The sequence below is a fragment of the Lissotriton helveticus genome, chromosome 2_2 (genome assembly GCF_964261635.1).
Source record: "Lissotriton helveticus chromosome 2_2, aLisHel1.1, whole genome shotgun sequence".
Classification (NCBI taxonomy): domain Eukaryota; kingdom Metazoa; phylum Chordata; class Amphibia; order Caudata; family Salamandridae; genus Lissotriton; species Lissotriton helveticus.
The window spans coordinates 190526432-190545951 of NC_136060.1; the positions used below are offsets into that span (position 1 = coordinate 190526432).

General features: G+C 41.5%; 1 protein-coding gene across 8 annotated transcripts in view; it reads left to right on the plus strand.

Annotated features, from left to right (window-relative positions):
- The window catches only part of LOC144821372 (toll-like receptor 6), a 78499-nt gene extending 70743 nt beyond the window's left edge, over nt 1–7756 (plus strand). For all 8 annotated transcript variants that reach the window (XM_078678338.1, XM_078678344.1, XM_078678341.1 and 5 more), the window contains one exon: nt 627–7756. In XM_078678338.1, the coding sequence (XP_078534464.1) occupies nt 684–3044 (2361 nt within the window). In that variant the 5' untranslated portion in view covers nt 627–683 and the 3' untranslated portion in view covers nt 3045–7756. The remainder of the gene's footprint in view (nt 1–626) is intronic.
- The last annotated feature ends 11764 nt before the right edge of the window (nt 7757–19520 follow it).

Consider the following 19520-nt stretch of genomic DNA (forward strand, 5'->3'; position numbering starts at 1 on the left):
GGTATTTGAAAATATATGTCAAAAACCTGATTTTTCCTGACACACTTACGTATACACCAATCTTTGTGAAACAGGCCCTATATATTTAAACTAGTCCTTGTGCAGGGTCTTTATCTCTTGCTTGTTCACAGCATTTGAATGCATATCTGTACCTAACCTTTTAACTACATTTGTTGAGATCTTGCTCTGTGCTGACTGGTTGCTTGTCGGATCCTGAATAAAGAGTTATTTTGCCATTTCTATGTCATTCCATGACAACCAAAATGGGCAAATCTAATGTTTGTTTTACTGGCTCCCTAGACAACTTCTGATTTTTTTTTAAGACTGCACCCTGACTAACAACTAACCTCTTTCATCAGTCAGTAGTATATGTTTATAGAGTGATTGGGGTTCGTACGTAATTGTTTCACACAACATAGCTTGCTATATGAGTATCAGACTAGAATGCTTTATACACTTTAAATCAACTCTTAATGTTTCTCAATGCAATTAAATACGGTGAAATAATATGATGAACTTTGATAATTTCTCTGCACTGGCAGATACATTAAGTTTCAATTGAATAAAAATTAAGCAAATATTCCAGGCTGCAGTTTAACAAACCCACATTTTTTTTTTCTGGATAGGAAATTGAAACCTGAAAAGAAGACCCACAAGCATCTTCAAAGTACTGTCCTGAAAGTATGGCAGGAATTATACTAAGATCGTTTGTGTTACTCTCCAACTTTATGTTCTCCATGTCCAACACCTTGCATCTGCCTACAAACACAGAATATACTGCAAACTTCTCACATAGCTCTCTGCTGAGTGTTCCCAAGAACCTGCCACTGCAGACAACTATCTTGGATTTACAATCGAATAATATATCCATACTTGTGATGTCAGACTTCGGCTATTTATTGAAACTTAAGGTCCTAAATATGTCACACAATGAATTGAGTGAGTTGGACAGCAGCATTTTTTCGCTCAACAAAGAGTTGGTATACCTGGATCTGTCTCATAATCTGCTGGCTGTTATTTATGGTCAGTTTGAAGAAGGGCTTCAACACCTGGATCTTTCGTTTAATCATTTCAACTCTTTGTCCAAGTGTGAAGTATTTAAAAATTTGATGCATCTGAAATATTTGGGGCTAGGGGCTGCAACGGTGCAAAAATCTGATTTAAAATGTTTTCAAAGTTTGGAGCTACACACTGTACTTCTGGAGTTAGAGAATCTCTCTCATTATGAATCTGGTAGCCTACAAATCTTAAACACTCTGAAGCTTCAGCTTGTGCTCCCAAAAAAGAACATGGACCCCTACTTTCTTTTGTCTGATGCGGTCAACAGTGCACAAATTTTAGAACTCTCAAATATGAACTATGCAACGACACACATAGATGCAGAAAGCTTCAAAAATTCAAGGGTTTCTGATATCACTATGATCAATGTGACATTGAGCTGGAGTAATATTGTTAAGTTGTTTCAGGCCTTCTGGAAATCATCTGTTCAACTCCTTAAAGTGGAGGAAATGACAATAATGGGAGCAATTCAAAGTGAATATTTTGATTACAGTGCAACTTTAATACAAGAGGTATTGTTCCAAAATGTTACCATTACTGATTACAGATTTTCACAAGCTATTGTATACAAATTTGTTTCTGAAATGAATATTCTAAGTTTGACAGTTACTCATGCCAATGTTCTGTTTATGCTTTGCCCATCCAAACCTAGCATATTTAGAAGTTTAAAGTTTCCACACAACGCACTGACAGATGATATTTATCAAGATTGCAGCAATTTAGCTAACTTGGAATCATTAACGTTAGCATGGAATAAATTAAAGAAGTTATCTAAAGTAAGCTCTATGACTACCCATATGATCTCTCTGCAGAATTTGGATGTGAGCCACAATTCTTTGCAGTACGAGATAGGTGAAGACTGTCATTGGCCAGAAACCATTGCTAATTTAGACTTGTCTGAAAATCAGTTGACCGAATCTGTTTTCATATGTTTGCCTATAACTGTCAAAAAGCTTGATCTGCACAGTAACCAGATTGACCACATTTCCTGGGAAATAAGACAGTTTGCAGCTCTAGAAGATCTGAATCTTGCATCTAATCGTCTAAAGGATCTTCCTGATTGCCGCCCTTTCGGCAATCTTGTTGTGATGAACGTGGCAAAGAATTCCATTCAGACGCCCACCCCTGATTCTCTTTATAGCTGCCCGACTGTAAAGACAATACAGGCAGAACATAATCCATTTCAGTGTAATTGTGACATAAGGGAGTTTATTTATCGAGAAAAAGAGTCATCTGCACGTTTGCCAAAATGGCCTGAGTCTTACCGATGCGAGTATCCAGAAACCCTTAAGGGAACATTACTGCAGGACTTTCACATTTCTGAATTATCCTGCAATAGATCACTTTTAATTGTTCTGATTTTCCTTACTGTTGCCATCTTAACCTTGTCTTTGTTTTGCCTGTGCAAATACATGGACATTCCTTGGTATATGAAGATGATATGGCAGTGGACACAAACAATGCACAGGACTAAAAACAGCAGGAGCACACAGCAGAACCTGCATCAGAACTTTGCTTTCCATGCCTTCGTCTCCTATAGTGAACATGACTCATCATGGGTGAAGGAATGCCTCTTGCCTAATTTGGAGAGGGAAGATGGGTCTATACAGATCTGTCAACATGAGAGGAACTTTGTTGCAGGAAAAAGTATTGTTGAAAATATTATTAACTGTATAGATAAAAGCTTCAAATCCATCTTTGTTCTGTCTCCTAATTTTATCCAGAGTGAGTGGTGCCATTATGAGCTCTACTTTGCCCAACACAAAGTGTTTACTGAAAACTCTGATGACTTAATACTTATTTTATTAGAACCCATCCCAAAGTACCTAATTCCTGCCAGATATCACAAGCTGAAGGCTCTCATGGCTCGTAGAACCTACCTAGAGTGGCCAAAGGAAAAAGGAAAACAACGGCTTTTTTGGGCCAACCTGAGGGCGGCAATTACCATTAACCTGGTTGAGTCTGACGATGAGTTGATCACATAGGGCGTGGGTGATAGAATCTAGAATTAATTGGTACCTGTGCTCTCTGTCATCCATTCCCTCTGGAAGTACAGATACCATTGTGTGTTGTTGAAGCACCAAATATTGTTGCTACTAACATTGCCACACTAATCTGTAGTCTAGCTTCCAGTATAGAGGAGATGTTCACCTCTTGTGACTATCCTTCAAAACATGTGAATGAGTGGTTGGAAATGGATGCGTAACCAAGCTTCAAGGTGCTTTGAGTGACCCATAAAATGTGTTAAAGCCACTATTACTTTGCAAACACAGTTGGTAAGTTTCTCTACCTTGATGATAACATTTGGTTGTGGAGTAAAAGTACCACATAGTGACTCTTGGTAGATTGGGATTCATAACCATGTGCTAAGGGATAAAGTTACAATGGCCACATGTGAGTGGAGCTAAAGCCTCAGTAACCAAGTGTGGGCAGTTTTAAAAAACAGTCCCTGACTTTAGGTACAGCTTACTGTCAGTCAGGCTCCATGTTATACTACTTCCAGAAAGGCAAGGTCACATCAGGTTACATGAGGGAGAGTGATACATCAGTATACAATCTGTCACCATCTTAGTGTACCATCTAAGAACTACAGAAGTGTGATTACTATCATCGTTCCTCTGCGGTGTCTTCTATGCATAAAGACCCTTTCCCTGTGTGCTCACCATATTTGTCAATTTCGCTTTCATTATCATTAATACCCAACAGTACACACAATATATTGCTTCAAACCTGTATTATCTCTGATTTGCCTGTCCACTTCTTAACTCCCATATGTAAAATAGTGATTTCCGGGTCAGCCCATTCGCTTATATCTGTGTTTCAATTTTCCACACTCAGGTCCTCAGTAGATTTCCAGGACAATGGCAATTTTCCAATACCATGGCAAGCTATATACATTTAATACTTACTTTGTTTTTGGCGAGGGGGCTGTTTTTTGTCACAATAAACAAACTTCAGGCTTTACAAATATTATTCTAACTTTAGCCACTGCCATCAGTTCGGGCAGTCTAATTGTAGATGCTGTGCATCTCGGGCTGGGCGACCCGATACCTGGGTGCATCTTACTCAGTTTTCAGGGAGTCCAAGTAAGTTCTATGAACAATATTGAACTGTTCAAGTTTATAGAGGGTATTTCTCAACTTCCTAGGTATGTAACTTAGTATTAGGCTCCAGTCCACTTCTTTTATTTCTAAGCCCATGTCTAAACACCATTTCTCCTATGGTTCTTCATGCAACCTCCGCCCCAGTTAGTTATGCTCAAGATAATACAGTTCCTTCTCTCCTGCTTTACCCAATGTACACAGCATTTGAGGAACTCCGATGGTGGGTGGTTCTGTTTCCTGTTCCCTCCAGATTTGTTGTAGAACTTTAATCATTTCAAGAGCAGTTCCTCCGTGAGAGTGTGGGAGCGTTCCACGCTAAAAAAAATGCCCCAGAGCAGCTAAAAAATAAAATGGTAAAAAGGGTTATTTATTAGCATTTTATTTTTCTGCAACCCGTCCTGAAGCGAGTGCCAGGATGGGGCAATTTCTGCTGAGTGGCAGCAGGGAGATGTGCATGTCTCTTTGGCTGATCGTCTTGTGACATTCAATCAGACATTGTCATTTAAAACTTCTGTATGCTAGCTGTCTTAGACATCTGAGTTAGAGAAAGCACTGGCCTCCAGCCCTCTTAAGAGTGCTGAGAGAGGCTGCTCCCTTCAATATTTACACTTCTCTCATACTGTTTAACAGCATTAGGGCAGTAACAGGATTGGGTAGGCCACTTTCTTGGGTCTGGAGTTTCGAGGAGAGAAGACACCAGAGGGAGGAGGACTTTGTGCAGCAAGTCAAAAAGGGAAGTGCCAAATTTGAAAAATTATTTTAATACCACCTGTATTTTGCCTGCCACATCACTCTAAATACATGCCAGCTGCCACTGAATCATTGATGAATACATAAAAAATATTCCCACTGGGATATATGATCTCAAACAAGATACTGAAATGGTTGAATAATTCCTGAATTAAAAAAAATAACTCTCTCACCGTACTAATAGCTCTGTTCGCCCATATTATTGAATGTCAGGTTATTTTTCTTGAGGCTGAGTACACTGTCAGGCAGAAAATTAGGGGCACATGCTGCGGTCAAATGGGCCCATTTTAAAGTTCATCGAATTGAGGGTGTTGCCTCTCCTTTTTATTGTGTTCGATCACTAATCACTGTTCTGCATCACACAATGCTCCTTTTTTCAGGAAAGTGTCTATTTTTGAATTATATGTAAAATGCTATTCATTCCATCTTTAAAAACATATCTTACGAGTAGATTGTGTTCCATGTGTGCCCATGCAAGGCAGCATATTCAGCAGATATCATGGTCTGAAAATGCATTTTTTTACTTGTGGCAAAAATACAATGTTTTTCCTCATGATAGGCAACGTCTGTATAGATTCATAAAGAGCAGTTTTGCAATACTGGAACACATTTGATACCTGAGACCTTTGTGCTTCTTCACAGTACCAATCTTTGAATCTAGTTCTGCTAAAAATAGTACAATAGACTGTTTTTATCTCAGTTACTAAAACAACAGGTAAAAAACTGTAAATTATCATGTAAGTACAGAAGTTTTTTTCATTCATCTAAAAATTCAATTGCCCTCTTCTTCGTGTCTGCTCCTCAACCCCTGCCACAATTGTTGCCCCTTGCTTTCAGTTCCTTATCAGTTAGATCAGCAATTAGACACATAGATGGATGCACACACCCAGGCACACGCAACACGTCTAATGTCCAGCCACTAAAACATGGCATAAATGCATGTGGCCTACTATAGCAGTGTCTCGCCAAATGAGAGCAAGCTTCCTGCTTAAATCTGTCTAAAGGTTTTTACAAAAGAATCAGCAAGCACTCTAAATGGCTTGCAAATTACACTTATCAGTGGTTAATTTTTTTAAACGGCAGACTTGCTCTTGCGTTCATACTCAAGACAGACACCTTTGTTAACGCATACCTGTGACAGAGGGTTATAGCGCTGATATTGCATAAAAAGTGGAGGGCCCAAAAGTTGTCCCTCGAGCCAGCAGATGGTGTTCCTGAATGACAGGATTGCCCGATACCAAGGCTACCTCGCCTTGATTCCAACTGATGTCTCTTTCATCCAAAACCATACTCACCCTCTCATTTTATCTCACTCTTTTCTTTTCTTTCTCTACTTCCTTATTTCCCTCTTTTCTACTTTTCTCTCTGTTGATCTGGGCCAGTCTGATGATGAAAAATGAGCTCCACTCCCCAATAATGAGCCCTGGTGAGCCCCACCTGCCACCACCAGCACAAAGTAATTAGTGGCAGCGTAATCACCCTTCCGGAAGGCACTTGGTGAGGGAAACATCCTTTACAACACAACTTTTACCACACAGTGCCTTTACGACGCAACTTTTACAATGCAAACCATTACAACGCATTGCGCTGGGGGCGCTCTAGGATAGGGAATACGTTTAATTTACTATCCAACACCTTCCCTAGTGTCCACGGGGACTGGAGTTGGAATAGTAAATTAAACTATTCACTATCCAGCACCCCAAAGCGCTATGCGTTGTAAAGGTTTGCGTTGTAAAAACCACGTTGTAAAGGCATGCGTGGTAAAAGCATGCGTTGTAATGTCATACATCCACTTGGTGACACAGCTTTTCCATTCTGAAGCAGGGCAAGGAGCCTGTTTTATGTACTTCTAACACATTAGTATTGTCTAGTTTCTAGTGTTGTCAATTGGCTTGCTCAGTGTAAGAAGGGGGCAGCTGTGAATCTGTAATTGCTAGTGTCATCCAATTTAATGTGTCCATTATAACTGCAGATTTGAACATGCATGAAATATTTCCTGTTTTATGGAAGTGTAGACGTTTTATGCATTCATAAAATTGTACTTTGCTAATATTCTGTCAAATGTCCGTTTACACTCGAAGTCACATTTGTATAGTTTGATGTTATTGTCTGAAATGAATTCATTATGACATATCAGTGTGTCTTTTTCTGACTTATGTAAACTAGCCCTCATTTAGGCTTTAACGCCATCTTCTTTAAAATGTTTCTCTGTGCACATTCACTGTTTATTATTTCTGCAGCACACAGTCAAGCAGAATCATGTTTGTTTATTTCCACTGGTGGTGTTCATGCTGTTATCGAAGAAAATGTTCTATCATGGGCTTAATAATGTTACAAACAGCCCAAGTTCCCTTCCACTAGCTCACTGTGCTGTATTTATTCACAATATTTTACTGTTATTTTGTAACTAGTTTGTCCTGCCATCTCCAGATAACTTAGCATGGAGAGACTGAATCAATATTCATGTAGTGGGATAATGCTTAGATGGTAAGGTAACATGACGTTTAATAGAACTGTGCTCTGATTTTCTGAAATAATAACTGTTTTGCTCACTAAATGATGATTTAGCACTTTCAATGTTAGTCTATGAGAAGATTTCCTATATAAACCCTTTTATTTGGGGGTGAGCTAGAACCTTCTTGAGACGTTTCCAATGGTACAAAGGTTGCTGTGTGTTTTTTGTTAATTTTGCTGTTCATTTGAGATTTGTTCTGAATTTATTTTTTATTATGATTTGTAATATCACTAGGAGCCTTTGTGGCATTGGCTTCATACATTTCATTTCACAAGTTTCATGTACTGCACTTTTGAATTTGTGTAATAAATTTTAATACATTGTCTAATTCCGCCTTAGAACTTAGTTATTGAGTCAGTCCTTACTCAACAATATATATTGTTGATATGCTCTCTGGTGACTTGCTTTGGGAATCCTTGCATCATTAAATTGAGGTTTATTGTATTGTTTATGTTTTTATTGAAGTTTTAACCCCTTCGCTGCGGCGGCTATTCCGCCGCAGTGCTAAGGGGGAGGCGGGGCTGCGCAGCGGTCCCGTGCTCGTGATTGAACCGCTCCTTAAAGGCCCGCGGGCGAGCTGTGCTTATGACGGAACGGTTCCTTCACGGCCCCGCCCGCCTAATAGAACCTTCAGTGCAGGCGTGGAATTCGCGCCGCGCAGGCGCGGCGAGCGGGCCGTGACAGAACCGTTCCATCACCAGCACAGCCCACCCGAGGCTCGTGACGGAACGGTTCCTGCTCGAGCATGGGAGGGGTTAAAGACTGGGTAAAAAACATACAACAGTTATTGTCATCCCACAACATGTATCATTATGTAACAATCAGCAGTTCTTACATTAAACAATAATAGTAGCCTCCCTCCAGGAGTATTGTATGCAATTATGTGATCTGCTAAAATGGTGGGTATCATCATGCTGGAGCCTGATATGTTTCACATCCCAATCCCCTGCTACATCACCAGAGCAGATGCTGCGCATTAGCTCATGGTGGACGCTGTGAGGAGAAGATCACAAAGGGAGCCCATATTTTTTTGGGTTGGTTTTTATCAAGCATAAACTCCCAGTATTCCTCCAGGCATTGCTGGCTGGTTTCGGGCAGGCATGTCGTCCGACTCGCTACCCTCCGCCTTCCTTTCAGAAGCGCACAAAAGGAGTTAGGTCCTTAGCGGGGCTGAGGGAGGGCTGGATCGTTATACAATATACATACTCAAAAATGCCCCCTTCTCACACTACTTACAGTATGACTTTTACAGCGACCGAATAAACACATTCATTGAATCCGGTCTGGTATGTTTATTTATACCTTCTACTCATTTGTTTTTTAGAAAAAAGTTTTTCAATTGACAGAGAAAAATACACATGTCAGGAAGTATTTACATTCTTATTTGATTAGCAAAATACATTTCGATCTAACATAAACATATACAAAAAATATTTACAAACAACTCAAAAACTCAAAAACATCCAACAAAACAAAACAATTCATCATTTTGTAATTTGTGCAGTTCACTAAATCAATTATTTGATTCCAATTCCTAAACAGAAAAAGATTTCATAACAAGAGCTACAATGTCCATTTCATTCAATCAAAAGGGCACAAAATGCGATGCTTGGCTCTTGATGGATATGCCGACGCGTTTCAGGTTCGGGTCATAAGTCCCCAAACCCTCATCAGGGCTCTGTTAGTTATCTGTTGAGTATGCAGAAAAACATAAAGTTTTAATGACCCTTAGAGGATTGAGGGAAATGAAGGGTCATTAAAACTTTCTTATTTTTGAGTATGTATATTCCCTTCAGAAGCAGCATGGTCGTTAGTCGGAGTATAACAACCAGAATAGCTTTGAAATAACTCAGAAGAGGAACCATGGTGGTCCGTGGCTTAGATTCAGATTGAAAATACCTTATTTAGACATTCAAGTCCATTAAAGTGTTAACAACATGATGTAGAAAAGTGCACAGATAAAAAAACATTAAAATATGGTCAGCAGATAGGGGATGTTACATTATACATTTCTATCATTTTGTAAAATGCACTAAAAAAGCAAGTGAGACTTATAGCATACTACATTAGTAAACAAGTTACTACAAGCTTGGGTGTAAGATGATGGTTAGCGCAGAGTTAGTTTCAGAAAGTGCCTCATAAGCCCAGATTAATAGTGTGTGCACATGTATGATTCTGTCAACTTTGACCCTAGACTTAGATATCATAGCTTACACTAAGACAAACTAAGATTTTTTAACAATACATCAGTATTTGCCTATGTGTTCTAGACCTAAGATAAAAACATTTAAATACAACTGCCCGGTTTTCCAAGCTAAAAAGCAGGTTAATCAGGGCCTAAGATTTTTGCTGCTATGCAGGAATTGTAAAATGATGTGCTCTAAGGAGTATAAGAACTCGCTGTAATGTGAACCGGCTGACATAAATCGTATATTACTATGTTTCAAAAATAAAGTGCTAGACCCAAAACAAACTTGCCATTAAAATTGTGTGTTTCACAGGTGAATTCACATGGAATTATGCAAAAAAGTCTTACCATAAACAGACTCTAATCATTATATTCCTGAAGCAGTAGGATAGGTGAGGTATGTCAAGAGGAATCAATCACAGATAATAGTCTCATAGAAAGTTCTTGTTGGAGTGTTTGAGTGACAACCTTCACCTAGCAGCTTACCCACATTGTTTGTGTATGATCCAAAGTTCTGCTGGTAAAATGTACACAGAAAGCCACAAGAGGTCCACACTTCTGATGATGAAAGACAGGCACAAGGCCTCAAGTCTCTGTCACTTTGATTCTGTCTTGCTTATGGGACATGAGGCAGAGGATCATGTAATAAGCAATCTCAAATTGTTATGTTCCTGATGGTGGCAGGATAGGAGAGGGGGAACGACACCCATCTTTTAGCAGCCTAACTGCTTTGTACTCACATTATCCTTTGTTCACCAAATAATGTTGACGCAAAGAAGGGCTAGGCCTTTGAGAGAGTTGGGTGTGTTGCAAAGTTCCTTAATGCTTTATCCCCTCTGTTCACATATTCTATAAGACTGGATATAGATTGTGGATGTGCTTCATTAAAGAAATATTTATTAGCCCCCTGGATTGACACTATCCCTCTGTTAATTAGGAAGTAGCGAAAAGTCGCGAAGAAACCTCCTACGTTCATCAATTAAATCTGGGGCAGATGCAAATAAGGCATGACAATGTCTCTTGATTCAGGCCGCATTGACAACACTTGTTGATGGCAGTTTGAGGCACCCATGGCGGCAGTAGATCTAATGATGAGAAACATCCCTTGCATAGCTGACAAAGCTTGATTTTGCAATATGCTGAAAATGATACAGTGATATATTTTTGGATCCATCTTTAAGCATAACTGCTGATAATAAGATCAACGTGCTTTCTTCTCATGAGGTTCTTACTATCAGACATAAAAAATAAATCTAAACCTCTTTATTTAGGGCAGCTTTGAACGGTTGTTGAGGCAGATGTAGGTTCCACAGAATGGCTGCATGTTTTAAATACAAAGCTTCTGTGAAAGCTTTTAGCCAAGGATTGTGGGGTGGCGAGTTGCTTGCAGATGTTACCTCCAACCAATTTAGATTCCTTAGACTCCTTTACCAGCTCATACAGAGTGCATATACTTCATAAAACTGGCTTTCTGTACAAGATGTTGGTCATTCAGTTTAAATTCCAGCATAATCTGGGCTGTGAAATATTTTATGGGAGCTTAAACAAGGCCCTGAAGATTAGACTGTTCAGAAAAGCACTTAATTTCCCTGAAAAAGATTCAGTGCCGTATGCCGATATCGGGATACATTTGACATTAATTTTCTTCAGCAAGGGTTCCAGATTAGGCTGTTTTTTGGTTTTGAATATTGTTTACAAAGCAAATTGTAAAGAAGTGGATTTTGGCTTTAATGTGTTGAGGTGTGTTAGATGGCCTTCTTTATTGCCCAGCCAGCATCTGAGGTATTTGTATTTGATTTAATCAAAGGATGGTTGTTCAGAAACTAGGTGCCAGGTTTATTCAGTTTCTTGCCAAATATTACGATGTTTGTTTTTTCAAAATGTATTGTCATTCCGTGTGAACTGCTGTGAATTTTGATTAATCTTTGTAGCCCCTTCGCCATTTGGCTTAAAAGGACCACATCATCTGAGGAAAGCAGTGTGGTTAAGAGTTGATTTGCCAGTTTTAGCGCGTGGCTGGTACCAGATCGCACATAAAAAGATAAAAGAGGGCCGGGGTAATATGCAACCTTGTTTAATGCCTTGTTCCATTTTTATCTTGCTGGAAATTGCTGTTTTATTACCCAGTTTTACTCTGGCCCACATATCGGAATGGAATGCCACGAAGAAGTGCATCTGGAATTTGCCAGGCTTTGAATTTGGCCCACAGCAATTGCCGATTAACATGAAGGAAGGCCTTGCTATAATCTATGAAGCAACAGTAAAGCAGCTAACTTTTCTTTATTTGTTTTGCAGTGAGCATCATTATAGCTACTCGATTATCTGAAGTAGCTGAAAAACATCTAAAGCCTGTTTGGTTGAAGGGTATCATGCTCCTTGAATTTTCCCATGTTTCTAGATCTTCCAAGAGGAGAGAGACAAAATATTTGCCATCAACATCCAAAAGGACAATAAGGCAATAGCTGTCGGAGGCCGCCACTCAAATCTTCTTGTAGATGTGGTGCAGAACCGAGTCTTGCCAGGATGGTGGGATGGATTCGGAAATCATACAATATTTTTAAAAGCTTTTCCAAAGATGTGGACTAGAACTCGGCATCCCGTTTGTAAACGGATACAGGAATACCGTTGGGACCAGGACCTCCAACTGCCCTTTCTTGTGAACCTGAGGGTTAACCTGATGGTATTGCCTTGATGGTAGTTAAATGTTACTAAAGACAGGGGTCCCTAGAAAACGAATACTGGTGACCAAATCAACATATGCTAAATAGACAATATGCTCTTTGTCCAGCCGGACAGAATTTATTCGAACAATATAAGTGATAAAAAAATTATTATCAAGAGGGCACAACCTGTGACCCACACAAACAAGACAAAACAGCAATAGGAAAGAGAGAATTCAGGCAAAAAGAGAAAAGGTCTGTTTTCTAGTAATCAGTAGACAGACTTGATTGTATGTAAGTACCATTTCGCAATACATTCAGAATATTTGAAGGCATATGGTACATTAGTGTCGACGTTTCGATCCCTTAACTCAAGGGATCGAAACATCTACACTAATGCCTGAATTCTCTCTTTCCTATTGCTGAACAGGGTTCGGTCGCATCCTAATTGCAGGTCTGTAACCGATGTCAGAAGGTCATTCGGTTACAATTCCTGATGGATGTTGGATGGAATCCGGTCCGTCCGATATCGGAATCAGGTCCTTAGTATAGCCAGAAATGTTGTTGGTAATCAGCCAGTAGTCAGTGCGTGACCACAATCTGCAGGAGGTAGTAACACAGGTGCATTCATTGTCAAGTGGATGTCTGACTCGTCAGATGTCAACCAGAGCTTTTTCAGTGAGGAGGGACTGTAGATATGCAGCTGTGTTGGGATTAAGCCTGTGATTAGAAGGTGATTTTGTAGGTGAGGGTCTGGCGCCACATTGAAATCTCCTCCCCAGATCACTGTAGCATGGCCCAATGCTGTAATTGTACCCCATAGTGCAATGAAGAATTCAGAAAAGTCCACATTTGGGCCATAGACGCACGTCAGGGTGACCCTACCACACACCAGTAGGCCATGGGCAAGGACACATTATTCGTCAGTGCCACACAGCACTTTTTTGCACTTGCCATTGAATCCCTTCATGTATAAGAATCACTGTTCCTTGCACATAGGCCGAGTAGGTAGACACATGGCTCTCCCCATCCAGCCCCCTCAAACTTGTGGTTGGGTGTCCCGCGTGAAGGGAAGTTCTTACAGCATCACAATCACCTCGAAATGTCTGCGGAAGCATGCAAACATTTGCTGCATTTAATGGGAGTTGTTCATGATGTGTAAATTCCAGGAGTAGAGAGTAATGTTTCTTACGGTCGTTGTCAGCGTCAGGGCCTGAACATCAGATCTAACCATACTCTCCAGTTTGTGTGTGTAGTCTGAGACAGCAAGACAAACACATGCCAGGGCAAGTCCTGCATGGTGTGGGCAACAGTAATATGTGGGGACAGGCATACAGCAAACAAAACCCCAACAACCCCTCCTTCCACTCCCAATTCAACCACCTCAACCAGTTGAAGAATACATTCCCCCATACAACATCAAAAGCAAAATAGAACCAAATCGGAATCATCCCTGGGGGCCTCAAGTGAGGCGGGCGGTCTCCCTAACCTCAAAAGGTGGCCTGGCATGACAATGTCATCAGGCTGTAGAGTGTGAGCATCAATCATCACACAATAAGTCACATACCCCTACACTTTTTATTTTAGCAAAAAAGGCTACTTTATTAAGACAGGTATATAGCTTGAACTTCATTAATACAAGCCATGCAAACAACTCAAACTCACTAATATATGAAAAAATTCTAACCATTCCCTACACCCTTAAACTCCCCAAATAGCTCAACATTGCTTCAATAAAAAAATGTTCTTCCATCTTTTCTCATTATTCCTTCCTTCCCCCCTTTTCCTTGCATTCCCCAATCTCATGATCTCCCCCATCAAGCATCCTCAAGCGATCTGCTGCAGTGTTGTTCAAAGGCACACCATTTGCTCTTCACCTCCCCTGTGTTCTGTACCCGCCCCCCCCCCCCAGGGATGGATAAGCCGGCTCCAGACTGCTCAGACTCCAAAAAACCACCAAGCTTAATTCATAAGCTACAACCTGTCTTACAGTGGCAGAATAAACTTAATTCAACGACTTTCAAATGACAGTCCTGAACAAATTAGCCAGCTTGCTAACATTCTTAAGCTAAAAATTGTAATTAAACCAAGAATTCCCAAATAAATGAAAGGAAACAAGGGGTTGATAGGTTGGTCAGAAAATGTCCTAACTACCCTGGGCACTGCCTCAGCGAATGACTTCCCACCTAAAAAGACGCCTTTATAACCTCTAAGCCCAGCCCAACTACCTACCTAAACCTATCTAATTCTGTGACCCGTTCCATCGTGCGAAGTTACCCTGGTGGAGACTGGCTCTTGCCTTGCTCCCCCTGGGTCCCCGCATCGCACAGTATGTCACATACCGCTACACTCTTTATTTTAGCTCTGAATGCCCCTTTATTAAAACAAGTATATAGCATGAACTTCGTTAATACAAGCCATGTAAACAACTCAGCCTCACTAATACATGAAAATATTCTAGCCATTCCCTCCACCTTTGAACTCCCCAAATAGCTCAACATTAGTATAATTAAAAAAAACATGTTCTCCCACCTTTTCCCATTATTCCTTCCTTCCCTGCCTTTTCCTTGCATACCCCAATCTCATGATCTCCCCCATCAAGCATCCTCAAGCAATCTGCTCTAGTGTTGTTCAAAGCCACATCATTTACTCTTCGCCTCCCCTGTGTTCTGTCCTCCCTCCCGAGGGATGGATAAGCCCGCTCCAGACTGTCTAGCCCCCAGAAAACGCCGTCCAAGCAAACAGAGTTTTCAGGCTGTTAAAAAAAATTCCTGAATTCATAAACGTTTAAAAGAGCACCATAGCTTCTCCTTCCATAGTTTTTCAAATACTTCTCTCATTTCCAGCAAATAATACGCTATCCCAAATTTGGAAAAGTGCACCCCATCATCACGAAACATATGAGCATCATTTACCTTTATATTCCCATGAGACAGAATAGTAATACATATTGGAACAGAAAACTTTCATTGCCCTATACAATTTGCGTCTGCATGACTCCTCGCTCCTCTCCCTACTTTCCTTGGTAAAAATTCAGTCCAAATTAAACACAAACCCCCCAATTGTGTTGTATAACTGACAAATCCATTTGCATTTGCTTTATAAGAGACAGACCTGACAGTTGAACTAAATCATTTTCACCTAGATGAATAACTAACATATTCGGACACCCTCTGACAGAGCAAAGTTCAGCCAATGTATTCAGCAGGTTCCCCCAACACATTGCACTTTTCCATTTCCATACCACCTCATGTCTGATACTTGGGAGTCCAAAAGATTGGCCATAAATGTGTTGGTCTGCATGCAAAGCTGCCATTTTATGAAGGATTGACCCCCTATCCAAGTTATAATTTTTTCAGATATCGGACCATGAACACAACCTAAACAAAAGGAAAATACAGGTATCAGCACAGGTTTGCTTATCAAGTAAAGTTATTTATTTATGAACGTATCATTTTCAACATTTTGACTTCCGTCTGCCAATCCTTCTTATGTCTGACCATGACCAACCCAGACGTGCAAGCTCTGTAGCTGCCCTAATACGGAAATAGTGTGTCCCATACTTTCTAGGATCCTTCCCCAGCCAATATGAAGCTTTTCTCAATACTGCTAAGAAGTTTAACATAGTGATACGATTCTCTTTAGCATGGCAAAAAATTTCAAATATGCTGTTCACCATCAAGGACTGAAAATGTCTCCACTCCTCCACAGGTCAACAACCCTCGACTCCACTCTTGTTTAGACATACCCATTTACCTCTACCCAACTGATCAGTTTTAGACTTATGAAGCCAAATCCTTAATCTATGCTGATCCAGAAATATCTCATCTGTTTGAATGCCTGCATGCCCTCTCAAACCCAACAACACCGATGCTCTGAAGGCACCAAAAATAACCACACATGCATAACCTAAACCTAGAACTTTCAAAATCACCATAACAACAAAAAGTCAGTTGTAATAACAACTGTTGTAACAGGTTAAAAGTCACTGGTGCGCTGTGAGAGGGATGGGCGGAAGAAAAAATGAGGAGGCCGGATTATGGGCTCAATGATGGTATTTTGTTTTTATTCAAGTGAACAACACTGGGAACCAAGGTTATCTGTAGAAGGAAAATTTAAAAAAGTATTTTTCTCCCAACTGGCGATTGGGTCGTCTGCTTCTTGAGTCTTGGGGTCTTCTGTTGACGAGGAGGATATCCCAGGAGGCTCGCAGGAGAGGAAAGCAACATAAAAAAGAAAGAAGCGGTTAGTTCTCTGTCCTGATACTAGTATGGTAGGACAGAACCCTTCACCGTTTGTCAAAAAGCCCATAGGGGTCCAGCATTTTTTAAAGTAAAGAAGGATGATTTGAATGGCAATCGAAAAAAAAAAATACAGAAGATCAATCTCTTGGCTGACGGTTGGATACAACCGTAGGTTACTTCTGATCCAGCGAATACAGATCAAACCACGGAGAGTATAAATATAGATAACAGTGAAGAGGTTATCTAGTGTGAAAGTATGGGGCGTGAGGGGGCCGGGGTAGTTGTAGAGGTTGGTGAGGGGCACATGCACGCAGTGGACACACGCGGTGAACCCTTGAGCTACCCTCCACTTACTCCCTCCCTGTACTCCCTTCCAGGCCACGTACCGCATCAGCTGCTGCACTCCTGAGCTGCGGCTTCTCTCTAGCGTCCTCCCGGGGTGTCCACCACTCCTCCGCCCAGGCGTCGTGTCCTTCGTCTTCCTTGAGGTTCTGGATACCGGAGCCCTCTGTGGCGTCACCCGCGTCGCTCTGCCACCGATATGGTTCCTGCAGCCCGGCATCTTCCTTCTTCTTGTTCTCCAAGCTTGCCAACGCCACTTCCTGGTCTCCCGGTCCTTCCGTTAGTGGACGTGGTCCAGCCCCTCTGTCTCCTCATTGGTTTTCCTCACCCCGCTGCTCATGACGTTTCTGTAAGCGAGGAGAAGCGGACAGAATTAACTCCTGCTTTCCCGGTTTCATTGTCTTGCTATGGGTGTCATGGGGGAAAGGCAGTGGTGAAAAGGTGGTGATCTCGTCAGCCCCGTCGGCCCTCTCACATGCGCTTAACAATTTCTTGTTACATTGTTCCTTACTCAAATCCTTTAAAACTTTACATACTAAAACACCTTGAACAGGATCATGCCCCCACCAGCGTAGACTTTAAAAGGAAACCCCTATAATTTCCCTGAAATAGTGTTGTGAGACAGACCTTTTTGAATTAAAAGCAGCCCAAAGCCAAAAAGAATATGTTCCTTTTCCGACGAACTCCCATCCCGTGAGTCAATGTTCCCATAACTTAAGAATTCACTCCCGGCTTTTAGATAACTTCGTCTTGTGGATGGAGCTAATCAATTTTCTACGAGCTCAATTATCCTCAATCCCCCCAGGCCCAAACATTCTGTGGGATCTGTGTCTTGTTGCTGTCTGCGCCCGGAGCCAAGCTGCTAACCCTCTGCCAACAAAATCGAAATAGAGCGTTCCCCTATATTATTACTTGCTCCAGGAACATGTCTAGCTCTAAAAACAACATTGAAGTTCAAATATTTTAACATAAAGTCTCTTAGTAAGTAGGCGCAATACTCTCAGGTCTGTCACCTTCTGTTTATTGACCAATTGTACATCAGCCATGTTATCCTCATAAAAAAGAACTGATCTATTTCTAAATTCATCTCCCCAAGCATACAATGCGATCAACAAAGGGAAAAGCTCTAAAAATGCTTTATTGCACCCTTGTCTCAACCATTGATCAGGCCAACTCTCCACGCACCAACGACCCTTCCAAAAGAGACCAAAGCCTTTGGCACCTGACGCATCTGAGAAAATCTGAATCTGCCAAATCATTTTGTAGGAGAGTGGGATCTGCTTCTTATGGTTACCCCCACTTTTTTCTGTGTTTCACTGGTTTATCGACTTTAGTCTGGCTGTGGTCCTGCTAATCAAGACCACAGCCTAGCTGTTCTCTCTCTAAATTGGTTACCTGTACATTAGGTACACTCCAGATTGGTTACTGGGCTACCCTTGTGAGTCCCTAGTATATGGTACCTTAGGTACCAAGCGCATAGGTACCCCAGAGGCCTACCAGGGGCTAAAGCATGTATTATGCCACCCCTGGGAAGCCTTCCAAAATGGCACCACAGGTCGGCACTTGCAGCCTGGGTAAGGTGGTGTAAGCACCCCTTACTTAGATATGGTATACCTATATCTACCTATATATATATAGACACATATAAACCTATATGCCACTCCTATGGCAGGCCTTGACAATCCTGAAGGCAGAGTGTTTGGTTTTGTGTGAGAGGGTGCCCTAGTATGAGATGAGCCCCTCTGCAGCTTTCGGAATCACTTCCTTATAGCTGTTCTATGATATAGCCATACCATATACTTATAAGTGCATTATAATCCTCGTGATTAATGCTAACTTTGGAATGGCTTCATCAAAACATGCCGTGTCTGTTGTCAAATAGTTTGGAATCCTACCCCCTGCTTCAGTTCTGGAGGCGGGGGTAGAATTCCACCCTTCTAGAGGGAGAAGACATGTACACACTTACTTACCCGGTAAATGTTTAAAAGAGCCCCCGCATCACAAAATGGATGCTGCTGCCACAGACAAGCGTATAACCTCCTGCTGCTGGACGAAACTCCAGCAGGGGAGGCCTGGCCAGCACCTCCCCAGACAGGCTTTAGTGTATTGGGGCAGGGTGGGTTGCATTCAGTGAATGCTTTACAGACACTGCCTGGGGCAGACAAGGTGTCCCATGCATTTCCCAGTTCAAACCAGTTGCTGGGTCACTCAGCCCCAGCTCTGGCGCAAAAAATGGACAAAGGGGAAGGGGTGTAACCACCCCCTCCCCAGGTCCTCCCATAGGTGGGACCCTAGAGTCAGTCCAACCCCTAAACATAGTATAAGTATAGGAACCCAGTCCCTAGGACTTCAGATTACCCTGGACAAAACTCTGATACAGAAATCTTGGACGTTCGACATTCCTTATCGACTGGAAGACGGAAGAAATCTCCCTTGGGGTCAAGGAGTGACTCCCCTGTTCAGGAGTAGAAGCATCTTGCCGGTCTTCATTTTTGAGGCTCCCGACGGATCCCAAAGAATCTGCCACACAGGACCTGGATTTCCAGACATCGCAGAGGCTGACTCGAGTCCCCAGCAAAGCTGAGACCTGTAGCTATCACGAGAGAGACGTGGGACCGGAACTCCTGGACATCCTGCACAATTTGCTAGTGCATCGAC